This window comes from Gymnoscopelus braueri (genome assembly GCF_963280865.1).
Source record: "Gymnoscopelus braueri genome assembly, chromosome: 6".
Classification (NCBI taxonomy): domain Eukaryota; kingdom Metazoa; phylum Chordata; class Actinopteri; order Myctophiformes; family Myctophidae; genus Gymnoscopelus; species Gymnoscopelus braueri.
In genome coordinates this window covers 53,984,044-54,010,368 of record NC_137607.1, presented here as the reverse complement: position 1 = coordinate 54,010,368, position 26,325 = coordinate 53,984,044, and the positions used below count along the sequence as shown (strand labels likewise).

Sequence of the window (26,325 nt, the reverse complement as noted above, 5' to 3'; positions counted from 1 at the left end):
TCTGTTTTACAAGTAGAAGTCCGGAATTCAAAATGTACTTGAGTAAATAAAGTACAAAAGCATTGGCATTAAAATGGACTTAAAGTTACCAAAAGTAAAAGTAGTCATTGTGCAGAATCCAGAATGTACCATTTCAAGTTCAAAATGTATACAAATCTTTTGAAAATAGCACATCACAACTCATTGTGAGCTTGTAGATCGGCTATTTTCAAATAGCCGAAATATATATAGACCTTAAGTGGTTCATGTATGTTTAGTAATAAAAATGTAAAACTAAAAAGTAACTAGTCGTCACTAAAGTTTTCAAATAATTGTAGTGGAGTAAAAGTACAATATTTTCCTCAGAGATGTAGTGGAGAAGTAAAAGCACTGAAAATTGGAAATACTTCACTAAACTTATAAAATACCTCAAAATTGTACTTAAGTAGGCCTACAGTACTTGAGTAAATGTACATAGTTACTTTCCACCACTGCCCCTCCCTTGTCTTCCCACACAGTCATAAGTCATTATTGCTCTCAAAATGTATCCCCCCCTGCCTAGTCCCCCCACCTAAACAAATAAACGGGACAAAAATAAGAAAAAAGCCATGGCCTACGTGTACTTCTAGGCTACCTCATCACATTATTTTCAGCAGTGGAGTGGAGTAAACACAATTATTTTATAGTTTATTTATTTTTCCACTGTGATTATTAGGCAGGTTTATTTAATCATGTGCAGTTTTAGTTTTGACCACCCAAGGAAGAAGAAATGCAGGCTCATTTAGTCAGCTATTTTGAAAATTGGCTGTTCTTTTATCCATAGACAAAACAAAAAAAATCGGTTTATTTTGACAGTTTGTACGTTATTTCTCATCGTTCATTTGTGAAACCTAATCCAAGCTGATCTTTAAATGCAAGGGGGCCTTCCTATTAATGCATCGATTCTGAATGAACGATCAATCAATAAACTAACAGTTACAATAAATTGCTCAGCCTTCTACTATAGCAGAACATCTGCCACCCAGCCTGGTTTATATATTGGCCATGTTTGTACATTTTCATGAATGTGATCACTGCCATATTATCATATTATAGGCTAACACTGCTGCAGTGGTGTGTCTCCCTCTGCACTGAGAGGAGAGTGCTGGTGGTGGGCGCAGAGCAGCAACGTGCGTGATGATGCTCCGATGACGACACGACGAGCACGGACAGAGGCAGAAGAAGATTACCGAAAGCAGATAGCCATCATCATCATCGGGTTGAGGCAGCACCACCATCCTTCCATCCATCTATCCATCCATCCGACCAAAAGGGATCCTGCGTTTTCAGCGCCAGAGAGAGAGAGAGAGAGAGTGGGTGATCTAATCCATCCAGTCCTTCAGACATCATGCTCCGGTCCCGAGGCTTCTGTGCGCTGGCGTCGCTGCTTCTCCTTGCGGGGCTTGCGGCGGCATCCTCAGATCTGTTTGACAACCAACTGGGCGACATCAATTACTGCAAAAAGCAATGCCAGATCGCCATCAAAAACAAAAGCCCCGCTAAAGTAAGTTACCCCCCCCCCTGGGCTGGGAGTCTCCAGTCCCAGCCTGGGACTGATGGAGGCTTTATGCTGTGTTCTGTTCTGTTCCGCAGAGCTGTAGTCCTGATACGTTGTCATCAACAAGCTGACAGCTAGTGCTGCTGCCGTCCGACGTTTTCAGTGGCTATAGAACGAAATGTATGCTAATATACAGCAGTAGGCTGTAGCCTATGCTATATCGACATGGCAGGTCTGTTATTATGAAATTTGACACTATGAATGAATGCGTGTGTGTGTGTTGGGTTAGTGCGTAACGTAGCCCACTGGTCACCCATGCGCTAATAAACTGCCTCCGATTTTTCGCTGCGTCTTTGTGTCACATTATGAGGTTATTTGTGCACAATTGGGCCGAAAATAAATACTTATACGCTTCACTGTCTCGCCATTTTACCAAATGTTCTTCCCAAACTCGAGGTGCATTATTAGCCTTCCAATAAACTAAAGCTTTTCAAGCTAAAATCGTGTGAGGTGCAATTATCCACGACGAGGCCCCCGCACCTGGCTTCATGCACAGCCTCTGTATGGGACTGTTGCCTTTAAACAGGGCTAAACAAATAATCATATAAGGCTATTAGTCTACTAATGAAGGCTTTTGAAATACTGGGTACAACTCAGATTATTAGACTGGGATGGAGGCAGGTGTCCTCGGCTCAGATAGCTGCCCAGATGGTAACCGGAAAGACTCGCCCCAAAACACGCTCGCCCCCATTTTCTTCCGCGGACCAGGTGTTCTTCTTGTATTTGTTTTTACTGGGGATAAGGTTAGAAATACGTTTAGGGTTAGGCATAGTTTGACTGAGGTTAATCATAAGAATAGGGTTAGGTTTTGGCACCGTTTTACTGAGGTTACGTTTAGGAATAATAAGGTTAGGTTCGTTTTATTAGGCATAGTTTACTGATATGAGGTTACGTTTAGGAATACCAGGTGAATACCGCCGGATTTGCCCCGGGGCCGGGGGACGACTGTGTTTTGGGGCGAGCGTTTTGGTATTCGCCCAGATCTCGTCAGTATTTCTGTCAGCTCATCTTATGTTCAGGTGTGGTTAATGTTCAGACATCATCATGCAGGGCAGCCTGTGCACAGCACAGCACAACTGCAAAATGGATTAGGCCTGTACAGCACAGCGAAGCACAACAACTCAGCAGAATTACCGTCAACAAAATATCGCTGGCGTTGCCATTATGCCTCTAAATGAGTGACTTGCAAGTTGCGTGTTATCACTCTGTGTATTCTGTGTACAAATTGAGTTTTTAAGGGATTATATTGAACACTAATTGTCTAGCTGTTTGCGAAAACAAATTCCCATAAATAAAACGGGGCATTGTGTGAAGGGTCGGGTCGATGTGTGATAGTCCCTCCAGACTGTGAATTATTGAAGAAACGCAGAAACGATGACAGGCTTGACACTGTGATATAGAATCTCTTTGTCTCTTCTTGTTCTTGCACAAGAAGGCGCTGTTCTGTTAGTTTGCAGAGGGAAAGCAGCCAGCAGACAAGTAGAAGTTGGACTATATGCACGAGTTGGTAGAAATAGACAATTTTTCTTGTGTTCATCTTGCCAGCCACACTGTGGCCTACTTTTTGTGTAGCTCTTAATTTACAGTTTATGCCAAGCTTTTAATATTTAGAACTTAGTTCCACATTTGATTGAAATTGGACAGCAAGGCTTTACATTAAGCCCCCCCATGTCATATTTTGTCATTACAGTTCTTATGTGCTAATAAAGAGCCTACAGTATGTCACTTTGCATAACAGTATATATCTGCTGCTATGCTCAGGCAACTTTATGTCTTACCTACTTACCGCACCTTATGTCTTACCTCAGGATACCACCGGATAGGTACTTACCGGATAGATATCCGGTACCATCATGTGTAGATGTAGATAATTTGTTTATCTTTTATTGATCTCTCTTCCCCCTCGCCCCCCCCCTCTTCTTCCCTGTCTCTTATGGAAATAACAAAATCGATGGAGCTTGCAATGCACAAAAACAAATTTCACCCACTGTCTTACACCTGTAAACCTGTGATGTGACAATGTTGATTCTGATTCTGACCCCCCCCCCCCCCCATGGTGTGTGCAGGACTCCATAATGAATGCGTGTCATCGTGGCTGCCGTCTCTACTCCATTTGCCAGTTTGTCAATGGTGATGCTGGCTTCAACACCAGCCGAGAGGAGTGTCAGGGAGGTAAGACTTTACTACATCTGTCAACGGTGTTAACCACACCGTCTGTCTGTTTGTCTTGCTGTGTCTTTCTTTGTCTTTGTTACAAGGTGGGGGTGTTTATGGGTATATAGTTGACCATGTAGACCTGCTACCTCCCAGTTAGATTGTCAAGCCAAGTCAAGTGAAATGTTACTTTAATAGCAACCAATGTGCTTGACCTTCAGGAGAAAACAATAAAGTAGATCCATGTGGTGTTGCACACCCTGCATATAGGTCCAGCAATCTAGGTATTGGAATCTCGTCTTTTTTTCAGAGGTTTGCTTTTACAATTCAACGCGAGAAAACAGCAGAAAGATAGAAAAAATCACACCCTGTGTGAAGTGGGCGGTGTCTTGCTAGCTAATCACAATACTGAATGGAGTCAACCAATCATGTACAAAAGATAAATACATTTATTGAAACACTCTTTATGATGGACGAAACCATAACTTGAAAAAAACAATTTTATGTTTTTTTTTCAAGTTATGGTTTCTTATATAGGGCTATGCACATGTGTCATGTGACACTGGCCAATCACAGTCCTGAATAGATTGTGATTGGCCAATCACGGTGCAGGATAGTTGTACAAATTTCCAAACCTCACTTATAGGGGCGGTTTCACAGCGCAGGATATTTGTACATTTTTCCAAACCTCACTTATAGGGGCGGTTTCACCGCCCAAAAACAAAGGAGGGAAAGGAAACTGACTTAATTTCTTTTGACATAAATGCCATCTCTAGCATGATGAATGTTCTAAATTACAGCAACAAGAAGAGACTATATGAGCTGTAACAAGTAAATACACACACACACTGTGTGTTCAGTACAGCAGTGCAAAATAGCATTTCTAGTGGTAACTTAAGGTCTCCTAGATCCATACGCTGGGAAAGGTTTTTCTCCCCTTTAACACAAATGACCACCGCTGACGTTCCCTCTGCACTTGATTTTGGTGTTAGCCAGCCAGTGTGGGCTGTTGTATTGGAAATCAATCGTATGCTTTGCTTTCTTTCCAAGTCCAGACAGAAAGATGCTTTGCCTTAATGACCCCCCACCCCTCCAATTTTGATTATGCTGTAGTGAATGAATAGTCTCTGCAGGGAGTTTGGAAATCAACTTCTCAACTTCAACCTCAAGTGTATTGACAAATCAGAAGTTATAGGTGGAAAAGAGTGGGTGAAATTATTTTCCATACAAGCTTAAACAAATTGCAGTTATTGTTGGCTGTTTTAAATTCAGCCGAAAAAGGGCCGTTTTGTAGTCTTCTAACAAATCAGTTAGGGCCCCTGATGCCGCAGCATGCTAATATCGCTAGCTGCAACATCATCCTTAGGCACAGAAAATGGCCTTCGTCATATAACAAGTAAATTCTTAACACATTAAGACCTGGAACGCATCTGTGTCACTTAAGCACAGAGTGCTATGAGCTATGAAAAAAAATTTCCCCGATTTTTTTCAAAAAACTGTTAGGATTCTTAAGAATCGCCTCAGGTCTTAGTAGCCTTGGGAACCAACTCTTCCTTAACCATGTGGCTTATAGGTCAGAAGCCTATCTCCAGTTTCTGTAGCGTGAGGCGCCAGGGATTTACCCCCAATCCAGCCCTTGATGCTGAGTGCCAAGCAGGGACGGATTTAGTCCCATTTTTTATTGTCTTTGGTAGTATAACCCGGCCAGGGGATTGAACCCCGACCTCCCAATCTCAGGGCAGACACTCTAACCACAAGGCCAAGAGCTGGTTTCGGCATATTATGATGAAGTATATAAATCATCCACTTATGATGTCTCTCTTGTTTTTGTATACATATATCATACACTAACAAACTGCACCTCACTAATTTCCCCTCTTTTTCTCTTTTACCCAAATAATGATACATCTCTCTCTCTATCCTTCTCTACATTTCTCTCTTTTTCCTTTATATATTCACTCTTTCTTATCACTTTCATGCAGCAAACCCACACAACCCGCCTTTTCTCTCTCTCTCTTGCTCTCTCTCTCTCTTTTCTCTCTCTCTACCCTGTCTCTCTCCACCTCTGTGCTTACAGTATATTGCGCAATTGTTACTTTATTGTATTTTTGCCAGACCCAGGGGGTCGGCCTACATGAGGCTTTGTCTGTCCCCCTTTCGTCCATACATGGGCATAAAAGGGACCGGTCTGTCCCTTTCGTCCATACATGGGCATAAAAGGGACCGGTCTGTCCCTTTCGTCCATACATGGGCATAAAAGAGGTTTGTAATTGTGTTACGTACTAGGAATTTATTCTGGGTCTGGCAGAACCAGGTCTCCTGGTCTTGTTTTCACTAGGTTTAACTTCTATTTCTACAGTTAATTCATAGCTATTTTTAGCTGTTTTGTGTTGTTGCTGCAATGTCGAGGAGTTGAAACCCAAGGATTTTACTGTCTCGCCTATATGTGTATAATGGGATGTAATGTTAAATCTATACCTCGCTCTCTCCCTCCCCTCTCTCTCTCTCTCTCTCTCTTTCTCTCTCTCTCTCTATCTCTCTCTATACATCTCTCTGTCTTTCTGTCTGTAACTGCCTCTCCAGCCTGCCAGGAGGCATACGTTAAGCTCTTGGAGCAGGATGCCTGCAGCACTGGTTGTGCCAGCCAACCTTCTGAACCTGAGATCAAGAGGAGGAAGGTGAGAATGCTCATTGAGCATCAGCCAATGGCTCTGCCCCACGTCAACCACAGCCAGATCCATGTTGTTCTTGTTGTTGTTGTTGGATGTGATACCATACCAATATGTGGACACCCACACCAGTGAGCAAACAAACTCATGCAGTGCACCACATGCACAAACAGTAGCACCTACAGCACGCACGCACGCACACACGCACGCACGCACGCGTGCACACACACACACACACACACACACACACACACACACACACACACACACACACACACACACACGTAATGTTTTTATTTATGTCCACATATGATCAAAAGCTAAGGGCATACATGGTGGGTGAACAAAGCAACAGTGTATTGACATATTAAAGATACCACAGCAACATATCCAGTAGGTCTACACATGAAATCCTCAGCGTTAATTTATAATTTAGTTTACAAATATAACCAAATGGACCCATAGGGGTGCACATTTGTACACTCTGTGTTAAGTTAACACACACTTGTACAGTGTATGTCATGGAAAGAGGTAGTAGTGTCTTCTCCATATCGTCTCTGTCGGGTGGAAACCTCATATGTCCAAAACTGTTACTTTTCACGATACAAATAAAAAAATTGCAAAAGTAGCAGATCAAGCTCAAACATCATGCAGATCAAACTCAAAACGCGTTTTGAGTTTGTGGATCTGCTACTTTTGATGCTTTTGTGTGACACTGTAGTATGATAGAGTAGGGCGTTAATTTACGAAAAAACACAAAAAGTTAGAATATGGATTATGAGAGGCTTCTGCCCGACAGCAACGATTTATGACAGCTAGGCACCAACAATAGCCGACACAGCGCAAAGCCACCACACATACACACCTGTACACCTCCCTGCCCTGATGATACAGTGTTCTGTCAAAACCAAACATGCAGTAGCTTGCCCTATAGACCATATTCACATGGCGGCCATGTTGCTATTAAGTCAATGAAGTGCCACCCCGGTTGCTACGGCAACGGGGTGGCACTTTCAATGTTAAATTCCAAAATGGCCGCCGTGTGAATATGGTCTATACACCTGTACACATCCCTGTGCTGATGATCCAGTATTGTGTCCTATCCTGTGCAGCTGAAGGCCCTGACCCACCGCCCCAAACAGCCCTCCGTTATGGAGGCTCTGAGCAGCTGGTGCAATGACATCGTTAGCTCTGCCCAGAGTTTCATCTCATCCACCTGGACCTTCTACCTGCAGGCTGACGATGGCAAAGTGGTGGTGTTCCAGGTAAGAACGCCCTGGGGCTTCGCAATATGACTTCAAATCAATATCATGGTTATTTCAAACTTTTGCCTCTCTCACGATCAATGAACGATTCTGGAAAAAGACAAATAGCTACCATTGTACAACAAAGCATAATATAGGGCTTAGACTAATCGATTTAGTTGATTATAAAAAATCTATCAGACATTTTTCATGTGGATTTGTTATAAAGTAAAACTTGCTTCTTGATTATTCAATTAACCCACAGTATAAGAGCAAGATTAATTCGGTTATTGGTTCTAAATCCCTAAGTTTTGATATATTTATTTACAGATAATTGCCCAGCCCTAGAATGCCCTCCACTTCAATGTGTCTTACAGGCAAGGTTTACCTTTGGTGAGAAAATATATCAGTTGTCTTCATTGTGCCAATGTGCCTTGGTACAAAGTGTTAGTTTCTGACAGGATCAATGTTGGCTTACATTTTGTTCTATAGCTGCATATAGAAAGAGAACGTGACGTCAAACCCCCCAAGATGGCGTCACCAGTCCATTGAACTCAATGGACGGAGGCGAGCGGTTGCTCGTTCTAAATAGGATAAATGCTGAGCATTTATCCTATTTCCTAGGGGTTTCAAATAATAACATTTCAGAAAGGGGTTGTAACTGTGGAATTGTAGGGTTTAGCCTATCCACAGGATTCTCAATGCATGTATTGACAGTCAGAGGCTGATGACTGAATGGGTGTAGATGTGTCTGTTTTTACATCATAAAGGAAATAACCAAATGAACAAACAAGATCCCATAAGGTGTGCCTTGGCATGTTCTTGGTATGTCCAGTTTCTCTCTCTATCTCTGTCTCTCTCTCTCTGTCTCTCTCTCTCTCTCTCTCGCTCTCTCTCTCTCTCTCACATATATTTATATACTGTATGCCGAGTTTGGGTCAGTGCCACTGCCAACACATCTTTAGAGTCAGTGTGCATCTGTGAAGGTTGAGCGAACAAGGGCATATGGCAGGGCGATGGTGACAGTGTATAGAATGGAATACTACGCAGCCCAGAACAAATGTGACGCTACTTTAAGTGTTTTCAAAATGTCCCACTTAGTTGTGTCACTGCCCCAGTAGCATGTATAATTCATAAGATGGAGGGCTAGCTGCGGTGAACTTACCCAAGGGTGGAAACACAACTTCAAGATTTAAAGGGGTGGTAACTTAAAGGTGAAATCAAATACATTAAGGAACAAAGTCCTTGGTGAGGTTAATAGGAATGCAGTTCAATCTAGACTTTTAAAGTGGAATTATGAAAGACAGACTGTGTGAATAGACCAAAGACAGCCTCGTTGCTCGGGGCTGGTTGATATACTTATGTATTACTCATTTAATTTGCACTTTTCCCACTTAGGCCTGAAGCCAAATTTAAATAATGAGAATGCCTCACTGGCCACAAGGCTACCCTGCCATCTCCTGTGAGTTTCAAAACCTGGACTGGAAAACCTATATTATAATTTTATTTATTTAGAGGTTTTCTCAAACCTGGTCTGGAAAATGTGGTTAACACACAAGTTGTGCAGTCTGCATATAGTTTCCATACCTGGCTTTTCTCAAACAGCTGGTCTCGGGACCACAGTGGATTCTTGATCAGATTAGATTTCACTCGAATTTCTGTTCATTAGAAATTAACCGTATGAAAGAGTTCAAATTAGTTCAAAAGAGTTCAGATGAATGAATTGTCACTGTCATGACATTCCACCTACATTATAAACATGTATACATACATACAGTATATTTATATTTTCACATTTCATTTAATCGTTATTATGTGTTTATTAAATGTTTACAACTTTTGGATTACATCTATTATATCATTGCTGTCGGGTAGAAACCTTGTATCTCCATGTTTCGATTTATTGTTTTTCGTAAATGAATGCCCCACTTCGTCATACTACAGTGTCAATCTACAAGCTCACAACGCATCACAATGCGAGCTTGTAGATCTGCTATTTTTGGAGAATTTCCTTTTTGTGAAAGTGGTTAAGTGGTCCTATGGGTATACCCTGTATACTGTATGTTGTTTTGTTTACTGTAGAGTGAGAAAACAATGTTGCACATTAAGCCAATCATCTGGGAACCCCCCAAAATCATTTAGGGACCCCCCTGGGGGTCCCGACCCCCAGTTTGGGAACCATTGGACTAGACACACAGTGGCAGCATAACGTGAAATTACCAAACTTTCTTTAGGTTCTGGTGGTGATGGATGGGTTTGTTTTATGGCAGTGACATGTTAGCTGAGGCAGCGAGTGGGAGGCCAGTCTGGGGTGGGGTGGTGGTGAGACGGCTAACCGGCCTGTGTTTAGTGGGCAGCTGGCGTACCGCCACTCACTTGACAGAGTGACTCTCCGGGTACAGACACAACAGAAAAGGCCTGGCTAACTCCGAGGCGCAGCCGAGGGGGAAAACCAAGCCACCGCCGCCAGACGCAAATCATGCAGTGTGGACATCCATAATAAGTGGGGGGCATCAAGTCGAACCCCTGTGTGTGTGTGTGTGTGTGTGTGTGTGTGTGTGTGTGTGTGTGTGTGTGTGTGTGTGTGTGTGTGTGTGTGTGTGTGTGTGTGTGTGTGTGTGTGTGTGTGTGTGTGTGTGTGTGTGTGTGTGTGTGTGTGTGTTGGTGTGGTAGCGGCTATATGGAGCTGTGAGGCGAAATAAGTTGTGTGTAACCTCAAAGCATGGCGATGCACAAACAGGAAGCCATCATGTATCCCAGCAGTAGCAGTTTGTTCAGATTATAGTGACATTTGCAGTCAGCTCTCAACCATAATCCTGGATTATGGGAAAACAAAGGTTGCTGGTTGGACCAGGGAAAGAAAACTGTGTCCTAATTCAAGAGAATGTGGATTAAATGCATTCTCTTTTATTACATTTAAAATGTAAAAAAGGGATGAGACCAAGGCACTCTTGTGGAAAAGTTAAAATGCCTTTAATAGTTTGCCTAATGCATAGCAAGAATAAAAAATGCACCTATGCGTTGCGGCAACAGTGCCTTCTTCAGGGTGACTGACTAAACAAGATTGCAGAACAAACATGACATCACAGGCTCATTACCATACAGATTGGTGGCAGGCTAAAAAAAACCACACCAAGACAAAATGTAGAGCCTTACAAAACCCACCATAAAAACCTAACATATACCACTTAAAACACACAAAAAGAAACAAAAAGAAGAAAACAAGAAAAGGCTATGTGTTTCACAAACCACTGAGTAGGAAAGGACATCATAGTAGGTTCAGCACGTGACCAGAATTGAGGATAATCAAGCAACAAAATACATCAACAATAGCATCTCCAATACTGAATTAATTAGAAAGTCAGCACGGCATCCGATACATTACTATAATAATTCCAACCCAGCAGAAAAGAACAATTATAAAAAAGGTGATTAATCTATTTCCTCATTGAGACCTGGAAACACCATAGCTTTGAGTTTAAACATCCAAAAGGTTTCCCTTTGTAAAAGGTGTTTGAGTCTATCCCCACTCCTCCGGGAATTGGGGACCACTTCAATAGCCATAACCTTTAGGGAACTTGGGCTGCCATGGCCAGCCTGTCTGTAATGTTTAGCCTTAGGGTACTTGTCACTACATGTCCTGATGCCATAAACATGTTCAGACACCCTGTCCCTCAGTCTTCGTTTGGTTAGACCTACATAAAAGCATCCACATTCGCACTCCAACCTGTTTACCACATAAGTTGTGTTACAATTGATGAAACGTATTGATGTAATATGTTCCAGGCCCATGAGTGTCCTTGAACATATTAGATTTTACAATTTGGTGACAATAGTTACAGTTGCCACATCTGTGATTGCCTGTGGGTTTGGAGAGACAACTCTGCTTTATTAAGGGGACCACTGCATACTAGTTTGTCTTTTAAGGTAGGTGCTCGTCTGTAAGAAAAAGAAGGAGGCTCTGTGAACACGTTTGTTGACATTTTGGTTGAAAATAGCTGTTTCTCACCCATTCACTCCTCTCTGTACCGCCTTGTTATTCAAGCAAATCAGCCCGTGATACTGCAGTGATATGAGAGTGTATTGGACAACATTGATCTGGTTACTGACTTTACTCCGGTTGAGTTCTATAATGTTATGGCAGGCACTCTTCCACTGCATAGCACTGGCTCAACTCGACTGGACTCGCTATTGGGACGACATACATCGTTTTCCACTGCAGATAGTACCCCTTCAGTATCAGTGGTGCAAAGTACATTTACTCAAGTACTCTACTTGAGTACAATTTTGAGGTATTTTTACATTACTAGAGTATTTCCAATTTTCTGTACTTTTACTTCAACTCCTCTACATCTCAGAGGCAAATATTATACTTTTACTCCACTACAATTTTTTAAATACTTTAGTTAGTAGCTACTTTGTAGATTTTGATTATTATTACAAAACATTACCCACTTCAGCCCTATATACATTTCGGCCTAGCCGATCTACAAGTTCACAATGCGTCTTGAGGCGACGCATTGTGAGCTTTGTGAGCTTGAAATCCCTTGCAGGATCTGCAAGGGATTTCAAAGGATTTTTACACATTTTATACATTTGAAAACTTGTGAAATGGTACTTTTACTTTTGGTACTTTCGGTATATTTTGATGCCAATACTTTTGTACTTTTACTCAAGTAACCTTTGAATACAGGACTTTTACTTGTAACAGAGTAATTCTACAGTGTGGTATTGATACTTTTACTTAAGTAACAAATGTGAGTACTTCTTCCACCTCTGTTCAGTATGGCTGCTCGTTAACAGCAATCCCTTGCTTAGGAGGGAGCTAAAGAGCACTCGTGTAGTAGCGCAGTGGTAAAGTGCCTGCCCACCACCGCGGAGGCTGGGGGTTCGAATCCACCGCGGTGCATCCGGCTTTGTCGAGTGTCTGTACAGTACGAACACAATTGGCCGAGCGAGGGAAGCCGGGTGATATTTGCACGTACTCCTAAGGGCCGGGGCGGCAGCTGTCAGCAGGGAGTGTTGGGCAGGAGGAGTAGGAACGACGGGTCCACGTCCTCCCAGTGGGGACTCCTCACTGGCAGGTGAGTCAGTAGGATACAACAGCAGTTACTGACAACACACACAAAAATATTGTGTGGGGAGGAATTACAGTTTTTCACAATTGTTAACACACAAAAAGCGAAAATTCGGCACAATTTTCACAACCTTAACTTCATGTACTAATCGCTCGACCCAATTTGGCACTACTTCACACTCCCTTATCTGCATTAGACTCTGACTTTCCTTCTTTACACTCATCACTATCATTACATTATCACCTTGTTGTCCAAACACTACACTACATTATCACCTTGTTGTCCAAACACTACACACAATGTTCAGTTCAGTCAGACAACTCTTAGATTGGATTAGAATATATATTTATTAGCAATATATATTTAGCAAGCTTGAGCATGGTATAGAAACAAGAGGAAGCATAGTTTGGCGTCAGGCCTCTGAATCCATTCATTCCATGTAAGGATAACATTTTAATGAATGTTACATGCCAATTAGCATTTACAGGGAATGAATTAAACCCCCAAGGGGATCTAGAAACAGAGCCTACAGGTGGATGCCGGGGAGGCGGGTGGGATGACTTTCATGGGCAGCAGCAGAGGGAGCAAGCAAGGGCAGCAGATCCGGCAGGATCTCGGCAGCAGAGCAGCAGCAGCAGCAGCGTCGCACGTCAGAGCAGCAGAAGAGCGCAACCAGACTGGATAGGTAGGCAGAGCATTACTTATAACTCACCGACCAGGAGAAGAGTGCATGTGACTTAGTCACCTGATCGGTTAGCCCAATCCCTTGAGTTGCCTGGCCTGAACTAGCTCCGTAAACTGCGCCTCATTTGTTGCACACTCTTCTCACGCGAAATCTCAAAGCAACAATCTACAACACACCTTGTTGTCCAAACACTACACACAATGTTCAGTTGTTGCACACACTTCTCACGCAAAATCTCAAAGCATCCAATCTATAACACCTAAATATTCAAATCTCTAAACATTCAGGTCTGGTGAGCAATTTGCACCACCGGGCTGCTCCAGTGCGTGAGTGGTTCCAGGACCACCCTCATTTTTCCGTTCTGTACCTTTGGCCTTATTCTCCTTAATTTTTCCTGAATCCCATTGAGGAGTTATTTTGAGCTTGGAGGTGGAAGGTATATGAACGGAACCCACAGAGCCGGGTCCCACTGCTCCAGGCCATGGAGGAGGCTTGTGGCGACGTCACTGTTAGGGCTGTGAATCTTCTGCTATCTCACGATTCGATTCCGATTCTTGGGGTCATGATTCCGATTCTTTTCCGATTTTTTTAAAACAAATGATTCTCGATTACTGTAAAATTAAATCCAATTACAGTAAAAATCGATGAGGCCTGTCAGGGCTTCATGCGCCACTTGAGATGTTTCTTCCAACGCTTGGACAGGGAGAACATTGCATGTGATGTAGATGAGGCTCTCTGGCCAGACGTGAACCGAAGGCTTGATGCCTAAATGTAATGCCTAATGTAAAGCAATAAAACTTTTTTGGCTGCATATTTGTGTTTTGTTTTATGTTTGACTATGAAAAAAGTAGGCCTACACTGAGTCATTTTACAAAATGAGAAATGGCTCATTCTCCAGAGTCATTGTCATTCATATGGTGTGTTCCATTTATATGATTGTGTTTTCAATTTTGCCCTGCATTGTGCTGTAAATGCTTGGTAGTGTGTAGCACATGCTTATTGTGTGTACTGTAATGAATGGTATGTGTGTGTCATTTGAAAATATGGCTGTGTGTACCAAATGAAAACACGAGTTCCATTTTGTGAACAGTTAAAAGATTTGATGGCAATGAGTCATCTTGCAAAGGCAGTGTGGGGTTTAGCATTTTGTGTGTGAGGTTTTCAGTTTTGTGTGTGCAGTTTTGAGAAAGCCGTTATTGTTTGGAGAAACGTGTGTTAACAATTGTGAAAAACTGTAATTGGCATAACGACTAAATTGGGGAGAAAAAGGGGTAAAAAGAAAAAAGAAAAAAGAAAAAAGAAGGGAGCTAAAGAACAATGTCGACTACAGTCCAAGAAAAACAGATTCCATGCAGTATGTGGGGAGTCCGTCGTCAAGCAATGACGCTAGTGACAGTACTGACAGTCAGTATTCTGCAGTGATTTCACATGCCCTTTGGGTATTGCCTCAGCTCGCCTCAGCTTGTACCCTTGACGGAGGTGATACCATAAAATGACCACCAGGTGTTGTTAGGTACTACTCATTCCCAATGGAAAAACAACAAAGGTAAGTAGTCAAGTGGAGTTCCGCCGATACCATGCAGTGCCATTAGGCAGTGAGCTGCCTTGCAGAACAAATTGAATGTATTGTTGTCCGTGAATACAAGGCTGAATACATAGAGTGAACTTCCTACACCGTTTTGTTGACAATTGCATTAGCCATTTTGCTGGAATGATTTCTAAAGAAAGACACACTCAAGAGAATTGTGAATTACTGTCACGAGGCAAATAGCAGTGATGTAACGGCAGTATGTAATGCTTGAAAGTTTGAGCCTGCCTGGCTTGTCAAGATGCAGTGTCAATGCAACATCTCACTTGGTTAAATCATGCGCACATCCTGGTGGAGTTTAGTGGACCAACCACATAATCACAATGTCCGTGGTTTGAAAGCAGCTTTAAGACCCGTTTTCCATGTAACACCCCCCCCATGCTCTCTATCCCCTCCTTATGATAGCTATACTGTATATATATATATATATGGTATATATCACAACTGTAAATATCGTAATTAATACAATGGAAGAAATCTGATTAAGAGTAATGTTTTTTAACCTCAGGTTTATTGGACTCTGAGGTTGCTGGCAGGGGTGTGATGTCATCAAGGACACTGGTTCTCAAAGTGACAAAGTGACCCCCAGGGGTCCTTGAGGGGGGGGGGGGGGTCCCAGGGGGTCCCTAGCAAAAGTATAGTTAAAGGAGAGATCCGGACATTTTAAGTGTTATCTTTGATGTGTCGCTAATCACTCACCATCATTGAAATGGACGTTGAGTTATTCCAGAGAGTCCCGTGTCGTGCAGTCTGGCGACCCCCTCCGTGGCATAATGGGAGCCCGTGTAAGAGTGAAATTCGTCTATTATAACCGATCCAAAGTTAGTTTTTTCTCTACTACTGCTCATTGTGGAGTCTCATGATACTCAAACATGCACTGAAAGTTGCGCACGAGTTATCGTTCGTGCAGAACTAGACGACGCTGGTTGCTTGTTTCTTCCACAGACGCCAGGTTCTGTGAGAGAAACAAGCAACCAGCGTCGTCTCGTTCTGCACGAACGATAGCTCGTGCGCGACTTTCAGTGCATGTTTGAGTAGAATAACTCAACGTCCATTTCAATGATGGTGAGTGATTAGCGACACATCAAAGATAACACTTAAAATGTCCGGATCTCTCCTTTAATATAGCATCACAGTCATTTTAACCACTTTATTCATTTATATGTTGGCTCTGCTATCTGCTAAAATCTGCTATTTTTTAAATCGAAATTGTCAATTTCGTCTTCGGTCCCTGGCATAAAACCTTTTCAGATGGGTCGCTGCCAAATACATCAATTTGGGATCCTTGACTTGGAAAAGTTTTAGAACCACTGATCAAGGACATTCCAGGTCAATTACTCTTCAGACAAGGGTTGTAAACACACACTCCCCAGGAAAAGGAGCCTCTGTCGTAGTTGATTGAGAAACAGGAGGAGTTAGAGAGAATGTTTGATATCGGTTGTCAACTGTCTATATTGGCCGTTATTTGCCTTTTCTTATGACGTTGGTATATGCAATTATGCAGACGATTGGACAAAAAGGTGCCAACATTCTCAAAAGGTGTAAAGAATTTTTTGCTTCAATGTCTCGCTATGGGGTTACGTTTAGTAACCTATTGTTTTTGCATAGGGATTAAGTCAGGGGTCTTCAACAGGGGGTCCGGGACCCCTAGGGGGTCCTCAGAGTTACTACAGGGGGTCCGCCAAATCTTTGTGTGATATGATTATTTTTTTACATTAACCACTTGAGCATCCCTTTTCTGAGGAGAACTTAAGCCAAAAATAGCAGATCTACAAGCTCGCAACGCCTCGCGCTGCGAGGCGTTGTGAGCTTGTAGATCGGCTATTTTTGGCAGAAGAGTTATAGGTGTTATAGGTTTGGAAGAGTTATAGGTGTAGAGGGAAAAAAGAGCAGCAAAAGTTGATCTGAAACACAATTTTATACAATATAGAGGGGGTCCCTGCTTCATCTCGCTCTCAGCTAGGGGGTCCTTGGCCTGAAAACGTTGAAGACCCCAGATTTAAGTGGTTAAATAAAATAAAAGTTAACGGTAAAAGAAAAAAAAATCTATTATAAAGTTATTTGTGCTTTTACTTAAAGGCTATCAATTGACATTTTAATCAAATCAAAAATTGATCAAATTGATTAGAAGATTTTGCACTTTTTTACAGAATATCGGTCAAAACATTGGTAATCGGTGGTCTAGGTCTAGGACTCTCTACTCTCTACTAAATACAACACAGTGCGGTATAGTTACAGTATAGAGTATAGTACAGCACAGTAAACAGTACATTATACAATCCAGTGCAAAAGGACAACACACCCAAGCCCCCAACACAACCCAATAAGGAAGTAGGATTCCTGTCTAATTGTTTGCCCCCCCCTACCCCCCCCCCCGACTATCCCTAGTCTCTCTCTGTCCCCCTTTCTCTTTCTTTCTATCTCTCTTTCTCCCTCTACTATCTCTCTAACCCCCCCCCCCCCCCCCACCACCACCCCCAAGCCAGAGGACCTTTGGCATCCCCTTTACTAATGCATTACAGATGCAGCTCTCAGACCCAACTCGTTCAGATGGCGAGGTCTCCCCAGTCTGCAGCCAATGAGAATTATCCTCCTCCTCAGTTGTGCTCCTCTCGTCCCCTGGCCTCTCCTTTAGTGGTGCATCTGGTTTTAATGCACAATGCGGAGGGAAAAAAAAAACATTGCTAGCTATAGCAGTAATAAAACCGGTTGTGAAATAACTTCGACAACGGCGAAAAGTTTGACGTTCTGTAAATATTTTGGAAAACGAACTAGAGCTTCCACATTGACTGAGTGCCTTTCAAGCAGAGCTCAAGATTTTTTTGTATTATTGTCAATTCACTTTACGCAAGTGTACAGTCGACTCGAAAGCATTTCAGTTTGGGTCACGGTGTAAAATAAAACACAAGTGTAAACAAACCAGCGCTGAAAACACAGGCAGCCAGTGGTGCAGTGCAGTTTAAATCCAGCTCAACGTGGTGCGTTTCAGAAACATCTCATGCTATCGCCAAAGAGGTATGAAGCCATGAATGAATTTACTTAATCATTACACAAGATACAACATATTGACCATATTCACATGGCAGCCATTTTGCTCTCATGTCACAGTCGGGGGATGGGAAACCCCACCCAATGATACTTAACCAATTGAACCTCAGTATCCCTGTCTGTCTAGTCTGGGGGGAACATTTGGCAAAAATTGCCGATCTACAAGCATTGCGACACATGAGCTTGTGGATCTGCAATTTTCTTTGAATGTTTGGAAAAGAGATTTGGTGTGCAGAGGAAAAACATGAAGTCCAAGTACACTTGTAACTCAGGTCCACAAAGAATAGAGAATTTAAAGGGGTAGTTCACCCCCCAAATAACTTTTTTTCTATTGATTACTCACCCCATGGAGCCTTGAATTCATGGATATTTTTTAGTTTTTGTCGCATTCCTTCCTTTATTATTTGATTATAATAAATGTAGCCCCATTGATTCCGGTAGGAGACACAAATGCATTTGTGTCTCCTACCGGAATCAATGGGGACACATTTATTATAATCAAATTATTGGCTTAGGAATGTGACAAAAACAAAAAAATATCTATGAATTCAAGGCTCCAGATGGTCAGTAATCAATAGAAAAAAAGTTATTTTGGGGGTGAACTACCCCTTTAAGTGGTTAAAACTACATTGAGCCGATGAATCATCACAAGTATTAAAAACAGAGGAATATTACTACTGTGTGTGTGTGTGTGTGTGTGTGTGTGTGTGTGTGTGTGTGTGTGTGTGTGTGTGTGTGTGTGTGTGTGTGTGTGTGTGTGTGTGTGTGTGTGTGTGTGTGTGTGTGTGTACGTGTATGTGTACGTGTGTGTGTATGTACGTGTGCGTGCGTGCATATGCACATGTGTGGCTACATGAAGGAGATAGTGTTTGCATGTATGTGCGGTTGTGCACATCAATGCTTCTTTGTGTATGTGTGTGGTTTGCTGAGGCCAGCAGTAGTATTGTGACTGTTGGACAGGACTGCTGCTCTAGTGGAGCGAGGGTCAACAGAGGGGAACTAGAATCCTGTTTTAATGAGTTCTCCAGGGATCCAGACACACAGTGCATGTAATGAATTGTGTGTGTGTGTGTGTGTGTGTGTGTGTGTGTGTGTGTGTGTGTGTGTGTGTGTGTGTGTGTGTGTGTGTGTGTGTGTGTGTGTGTGTGTGTGTGTGTGTGTGTGTGTGTGTGTGTGCGCACGCGCGGGTACTGTATATGCTTGTCTGTGCATGTTTGCAAGGGGTGTGTATCTTGTGTCTTGAAATAAATGGTCCCCACTAATGCAAATTAGTATATCGTTGCTGTCGGGCAGAAATCTCTTGTATCCATATTCTAGCTTTTTGTGTTTTTTCGTAAATCAGTGCCCTTCTTGATCATACTACGGTGTCACACAAAAGCATCAAAAGTAGCAGATCCACAAGTGCGAAGCGACGCGCTTTGAGCTTGTAGATCTGCAACTTTTGAATTAGAATCCTGAAAAGTAACAGTTTTGGACATATGAGTTTTCCACCCGACAGAGACGATTTTGGTACCATTTTTATTTACACACACACAGCCCTCCTCTGTCTCTCAGAGGAGGCGGGTTTCTGAACTGTCCACAGCCCTCCTCTGAGACAGAGTGAGTAGACAAAAATGGTGCCATGCCATATTATAATGAGCATTATTGAGGACTATGAAGATGGGTTGAAAATGACTGAAAGTGGCCTAAAAAAAAACTAGTATGCACTTTAAGGACCACTTCAGCCAACTGGCATTTCACTTTTCTAATAACTCCCAAAAAGAGAGAACAAGTAGATGCTAACTTGGGGTCCGGAGACCCTCAGCAGTCCTTGAGGGGGTTCCAGGGGGTCCCCAGCTAAATTATTTATAGTTAGGAACCCAAAGGAACCCAACGGACCCTTGCGGGTATGTAACTCCAAGAGTGTAGATTGGGGTCCCAGAAATTTGTATTTGTATCAAATGGGGGTCCGTGGCCTAATGAATATCAAACTGGGGGTCCTTGAAATAAAAAAGGTTGAGGATCACTGGACTACAACCACAATATTGAGTCATGGTGGTCCAATTAGCTGGCATAAAATCAATCATTTTCACAGCACTCCAGTATGTTTGGTTGTTTGTTTTTACGAAGTAGTTAAAATTATGCTATTTAAATAATAAGAATGGTGCATTCCTGCTTGCCAGAGCTATTGAGAGAGAGAGAGAGAGAGCGAGAGAGAGAGAGAGTTGCGACGCTCCCATAGACTTCCATTGTAAATGAAGAATATTCATATACTGTAATATTCTATATTTAATTATTTATTGCAAAAACCACTGTTGATTTGGAAAGTATTTTGGTGTGCTCAGACTCAGAGAGAACAAGAATGCGAAAGTAATGCTTGCCATCGGACGACCAATCATTTCAAACACTAATACACAGGGATAGTTCCAAATATTGAATGCTCATACATGTCTCTTGCTTCCATAGCCCTTCATCAGGATCACAATGAGGGAGATGGGTTTTATAATTTACATTTAATTTCCTTTTATTTTGTTTTAATCTCTTTTGTCCACACCCCTGAGGTGTGATGACACCTATGTTACTGTTTCCTGTCACTGCCTCACCAATCTGGGAACCCAAAGTCAAATAAAAAGGAAAAACAGCGCCCTCTGCTGTTTTTTACTCTTTCACTTGGCTCTGGGAGGAGCTCAACGTAGCACCCGTGCGCAAGGAAACCGGGGTTTTTGGTCTACCCTCAGCGCTTATGTTTTCATTCCCACTAACAATATTTCTACACGGAACACTAACACCACTTCTCCCAGATAACATGGATCGTTTTGGTTATAAGCCCACTTGTTTCTATGATGAAAGAGCAAGTTAAAATGTGAATATCTTTCCGTGGTTTTGTCTGCTCCGAGGACGCTATTGTTAAATGAGGTTTGTTTTCAGTGGGAAGCGAGAGCACAGACAGTAAATCCCGCCCACTACATTTGATTGGGTAAAGCGCGGCCTGCTTCCTGATCTGAAGGCACGCGAACTTGTAGGCCAGTGCGTACACGTTATGACGAACCCACCCGACAGATTCAAGCGGAGAGCAGAATCTGTTCTTGAGAGATTACTGCCTCACAAATACGAAAGGAATGAAAAATTTGGAACTGTCTACTCTTTGACTAAAAGTGTTTTGTACTGCATTTTAGGTCTTATTTCGCGTCTCTGTAGCAAGTAGTGATGTGCGGGTCGGGTTTTTTCATGACCCGCCCCGCCCCAACCCGCGACGGAACGCGACCCGCCTCAACCCGCCCCGCGAACCCATATATAAATCTATGGCTCAACCCGCCCCGCGACCCGCGGTGGGAATATATATATATATTATATAGCGCTCTTTTAAGTACCCAAAGTCCCTTTACATGTCTACAGTAGCACAACATTGTCATGGGCTGAATAAACAAGCATGTTGGTCAAAATAGGGTTTTTTTTTTTTTTTTTCGTGGAGAGCGGCTGACCCGCTCACCCTCAGCCCGCATAATTTTCTCTGAAATCCTGACTCGACCTACCCGCGCCGCGGGTTGACCCGCGGGTTACGGGTCGACCCGCTCATCACTAGTAGCAAGAATGCACTGTATAGCTTAACTATACCATAGTTGTTTATATCACCTGCACCAATGTTAACAAGACAAATTGCTGTGCAATCCTTTTATTTGCCATATAAGTTACCCTGCTTCTGTTCTGAGATTAAAATTATGCTCATCTCTCCTTTGCTTTCCTGTCAATATGGAGTTTATCCAACTCCTGCTGTGCATTTCTCAGTTCTGTTTATTTTCCCATCCAACTATTCTTAGCTGGAACTTCTCTGTGGTGCAACCACACTCCGTTAAACAGACCAATTTTCTGTCATTTTTGCCGGTGAATTCTATAATTGCGGCTATTGCTACTATGCTATAATTGCTACTTTGATGGCTGAGTGCGTTTGTTGATGCTATTCCGCAGAGTCAGCCAGAAATGGAGTACTCTCTGCCCGAGCTGCAGGCACCTCGCTCCAATGTGGCCGACAAACCCTGGCCACAGGTCCACTCTCACACCCTGGGACCCCACGGTAAGAATAAATAACACACTCACATGCATGCACACATGCACGCGCACACACACACACACACACACACACACACACACACACACAGAGATTAGTCACCCTTCTCCGCCGCTCCCCCACAGATTTTTTTGAATATTGTTTACCTTTCTCCACACACCCCTGGGATTGCGCTTGGCTCTGTTTGTAACCTACAGCCAAGGGCTGCATTTTCCCCCTGCCAGGTTCACTACTCACTGGCTGAATACAAATCAAATGCAATCAGTTTCATTTGAGCGGCGCTGAATTGTGTGCAGGTGTGAGAGGTCACGGGGAGAAGGGAGGTGCCAAAGCAGGAGGCAAAGGAAAGCACCCCGTGCAACATCCAGACGACCCCACCGCAGAGCATGACTTCCTGGGCTGCATGTCAAGGTGAGCTTGGAGACCTTGCTGGCAACGAGGGCAAAGGGCTTATCCTGCAAAATGACCCAGTAAATACTTACCAAACTGTTTTGTTTATCCCTTTAGTTCAGGGGTCTTCAACAGGGGGTCCGGGACCCCTAGGGGGTCCTCAGAGTTACTACAGGGGGTCCGCCAAATCTTTGTGTGATATGTTTTTTTTTTTTACATTAACCACTTGAACCCTAGCATCCCTTTTCTGAGGAGAACTTAAGCCAAAAATAGCCGATCGAAGCGTTGTGAGCTTGTAGATTGGCTATTTTTGGCAAAGAGTTATAGGTGTAGCGGGAAAAAAGAGCAGCAAAAGTTTATCTGAAACACAATTGTATACAATATAGAGGGGGTCCCTGCTTCATCTCTCTCTCAGCTAGGGGGTCCTTGGCCTGAAAACGTTGAAGACCCCTGCTTTAGTCAGTTACTGTGGAAATATATGACGGTGTAATAATGTTTATCCCCACTAGCGATAGAATGATAATAGTCAGATCCCAGTCCAGCCGGCCAGATCCAGATCCTCCGTCCTCCTGTGTGTGAAATTGCGCCTTCATGCTCCACAGAGGATGACCCCTATGGTTTTGGTGACCCCATGGCCTTTCTGTTAGTGCCACCCCGTAGGCCATCATTTCCACTTTGAAAAGAATAAGTCTTCCAGGATATAGCTTTAATTGAGGACATTGTTTCTACCCAACACGGGCCTTCATCAGGTGATGACCTGTTGACCTGATGAAGACCCCTGTCGGGTTGAAACGTTGTCTTCATTAAAGTTATATCCTGGGAGCTTCATTGTAGTGTGCAGACTTCCCTTCTTGTTTTTATTGTACGTAATGTTGCCCAGCACCTGTGAAAATATATATATTTTTAAATGTGTGTGCTTCGCCTTGGACTTTCCACTTTCACATAAGATATAAAGACATTTAAGAAAAAAAATCTTATATGAAGCGCTCAAAACAAAACACTTTGCACATTTGGGTGAACATTGCTGTTTTTTATCAGAATTGACTGCACACGGAAACACTGCTAATTATAAGTTACTGTGCCTGTCAAAGACAAGTCCCTAAGTGTTAGCGTATAGCCCTATCAGTGTATTTGTATATATTATATATTTTTATATATACAATGACAAAATTATGTCCTTTTCCATTTCACAACCGTCGTGGTATATGGCGTTCCAAAGCTCAAGTGTCCTCCATGTACACTGTGTGTGTACCATACTACTGCTGGCCTCAGCAAACCACACACATACACAAAGAAGCATTGATGTGCACAACCGCACATACATGCAAACACTATCTCCTTCATGTAGCCACACATGTGCATATGCACACACGCACACGTACATACACACACACACACACGTACACACACACACACACACACACACACACACACACACACACACACACACACACACACACACACACACACACACACACACACACACACACACACACACACACACACAAATATCGATTAACATTTCAATGCCAATCACACCTCACATGTTGGCTACACGTTTGGTTTACAGGTAGAAAAACAGGGTTTAGTGGTTACATTTACACTGTTGAGTGAAAAATGGATAGCCTGTATATGAACACTGAGGATTTTACCTCTGTTGAGGGATAAAAAAACGTCAAATGTCACTCACATCTCACAGGTATACTGCGCTTCATTTGGCTTTGAGGCAGAAAACAAAATGTAATTTATAACTCGGAACAAATGTGTGTCTGCTGTCTGGGAGGAAAATATGCCCTGAAACGTGCAGTGGCAAGCAATCCACGTCGTTAAATACCAGCAGTTCTGTCACGTTGACTTTGGAGAAAAACATATTCACTGGTAGCGTACGTAGTAAACAATATTTACTTAAGTTACACAGATTAACTTTCCAAAGTGAAATTTATGGCTGCTGTCTGAAGCCAGAGACATACCTATAGCCTAGACAGGTGTAAAAGGCACTTCCGCATACGTCACAGACTATTACTTGGACACATGAACATTGAGGATTTTATTGCATGCCGTGTTGTGTGTGTGTGTGAGAGAGAGACACAGAGAGAGAGAGAAAGAGAGAGAGATGGCTTGTGGAGGGATGTGTTTGTGGAGTAGTTGTGCGCTACTGAGCGAAAATATAATTTGCACTGAGAAGATAATAGCTACAATCTGCGTTATACTCCCGACCTGTGGGAGGCAGCAAAGTGTCGTAAGGCATGCAGTGTGGAGGAAGCTATGGATAGAGTGGTGCGCTACTGAGGAAAAATATGGCCCAAAGAACGAATCAAAATGTATGCTGAGCAATGAAAAGTACACGGTCCAAAGGCTAGAGGTATGATCGATTTTTCGGCCAAATGTGGTGGGAATTGGACCGGTGGTCTGCTGGAACATAGCTGCAACATAGCAGAGAAAACGGTAATATACCAAACTCCGCTCCGCCCCGCCCCTTTAAGGGATTGTATTATTATAGATAGGTCAGTGACAAATAAAATCTTGAATCTTGAAAGGTTTCTTTTACAGGAAAGACCAGATGAAAATATTTGTGCATAGCCTTTTGTTTTCACTCGTCCATCTCAACGTCTTGCTCTGCTTCTACCACTCTGTTCCTTTCCCATTCCCCCTCTCTCATCTCCACTGTTCCTTTCTCCAGGCGTTCGGGTCTTCCGCGGTGGATTTTAGCTGCCTGCCTTTTCCTCTCCATCATGGTCATGCTGTGGCTCAGCTGTGCCAGTCTGGTCACCGCACCAGAGCAGCACATGAAGACACAGGTATGTACACTATATACTGTTTATATTTATACAATGTACAACATGTACTTTATATCAATGCCTTCAGAGCAACTTGGTGGCTAAACAGTAGACCGTAGAAGGCTGTGGTTGAACTGGCCAGTCCCCAAGTCTGAGTCTGTGTAGCTGTAGGCGTGAAGCAGTGCATTACAGAAATAAATAACATACTCGCTCAGCCAAACTTCCCCATGGATAAATAAAGATCTTTATATATTAAACAATAGCAAACCACAGGTTCATATTCCCCATAAAGGTACAGTTACAGTATATTTTTTTCTATCGCAATACTTGCAGGATTAAATTTTTACACTGCCACCGTTGGCTGTCTTTGTTTCCTTCTAGTTGAGTATAAATGGAGATAAAGAGTATCTGGACGATGCCCACAAAGTCAACCCTTACCACCTGACTCCGGTGATTGCGGTCGCCATGAAGCCATCAGAGGAGTGCCAGGAGGCAGGCCCACTGCCGGTCAAGGTTGACCTCGACAAGACATGTGTTTAGAAGGGACTAAATGGGGGAAGGAGTTGGGGGGCCAAGTTAACTTGTTTCCCAGGGTAAACACCCTGTCTAAAAAATCCACTCCTTGATCAAAGGGATGCACGAGAAAGGAAGACACACGTACGCACGCACATGCACACAGACAGACACACACACACACACACACACACACACACACACACACACACACACACACACACACACACACACACACACACACACACACACACACACACACACACACACACACACACAGTATTCACCACCATCAGATCTTTTTTTTTTTTTTTTACATTTATAATTATGTTTATAACGCATGGCACTCCTGTACATACTTACAGATCATGCTGTCATTATATATCTGATCTGATATGACGGGCTCTGTCAGCCGGCTGCTCACACCACGTTCATCCTCTCGTGGTACAGATTTCATAAAGTCATTCCATCCTGGGAGCCGTATCGTTATAGACATTACCGCTACGCTCCAAAAGCTTAGTGATCAAACCGCTCACTGCTTATCGACAGGACACCATA

The 26,325-nt window shown here is 42.9% G+C and overlaps 1 protein-coding gene across 1 annotated transcript; it reads left to right on the top strand.

Annotated features, from left to right (window-relative positions):
* Positions 1-1,366: 1,366 nt before the first annotated feature.
* Positions 1,367-25,794, top strand: tmem59l (transmembrane protein 59-like; the record flags this gene model as incomplete). Its single annotated transcript, XM_080430906.1, has 8 exons — positions 1,367-1,522; positions 3,643-3,748; positions 6,314-6,408; positions 7,512-7,664; positions 21,988-22,093; positions 22,384-22,498; positions 25,158-25,275; positions 25,636-25,794. The coding sequence occupies 8 exons, from the start codon at positions 1,367-1,369 to the stop codon at positions 25,792-25,794; spliced, it is 1,008 nt and encodes a 335-aa protein (XP_080287032.1).
* Between the last annotated feature and the right edge of the window lie 531 nt (positions 25,795-26,325).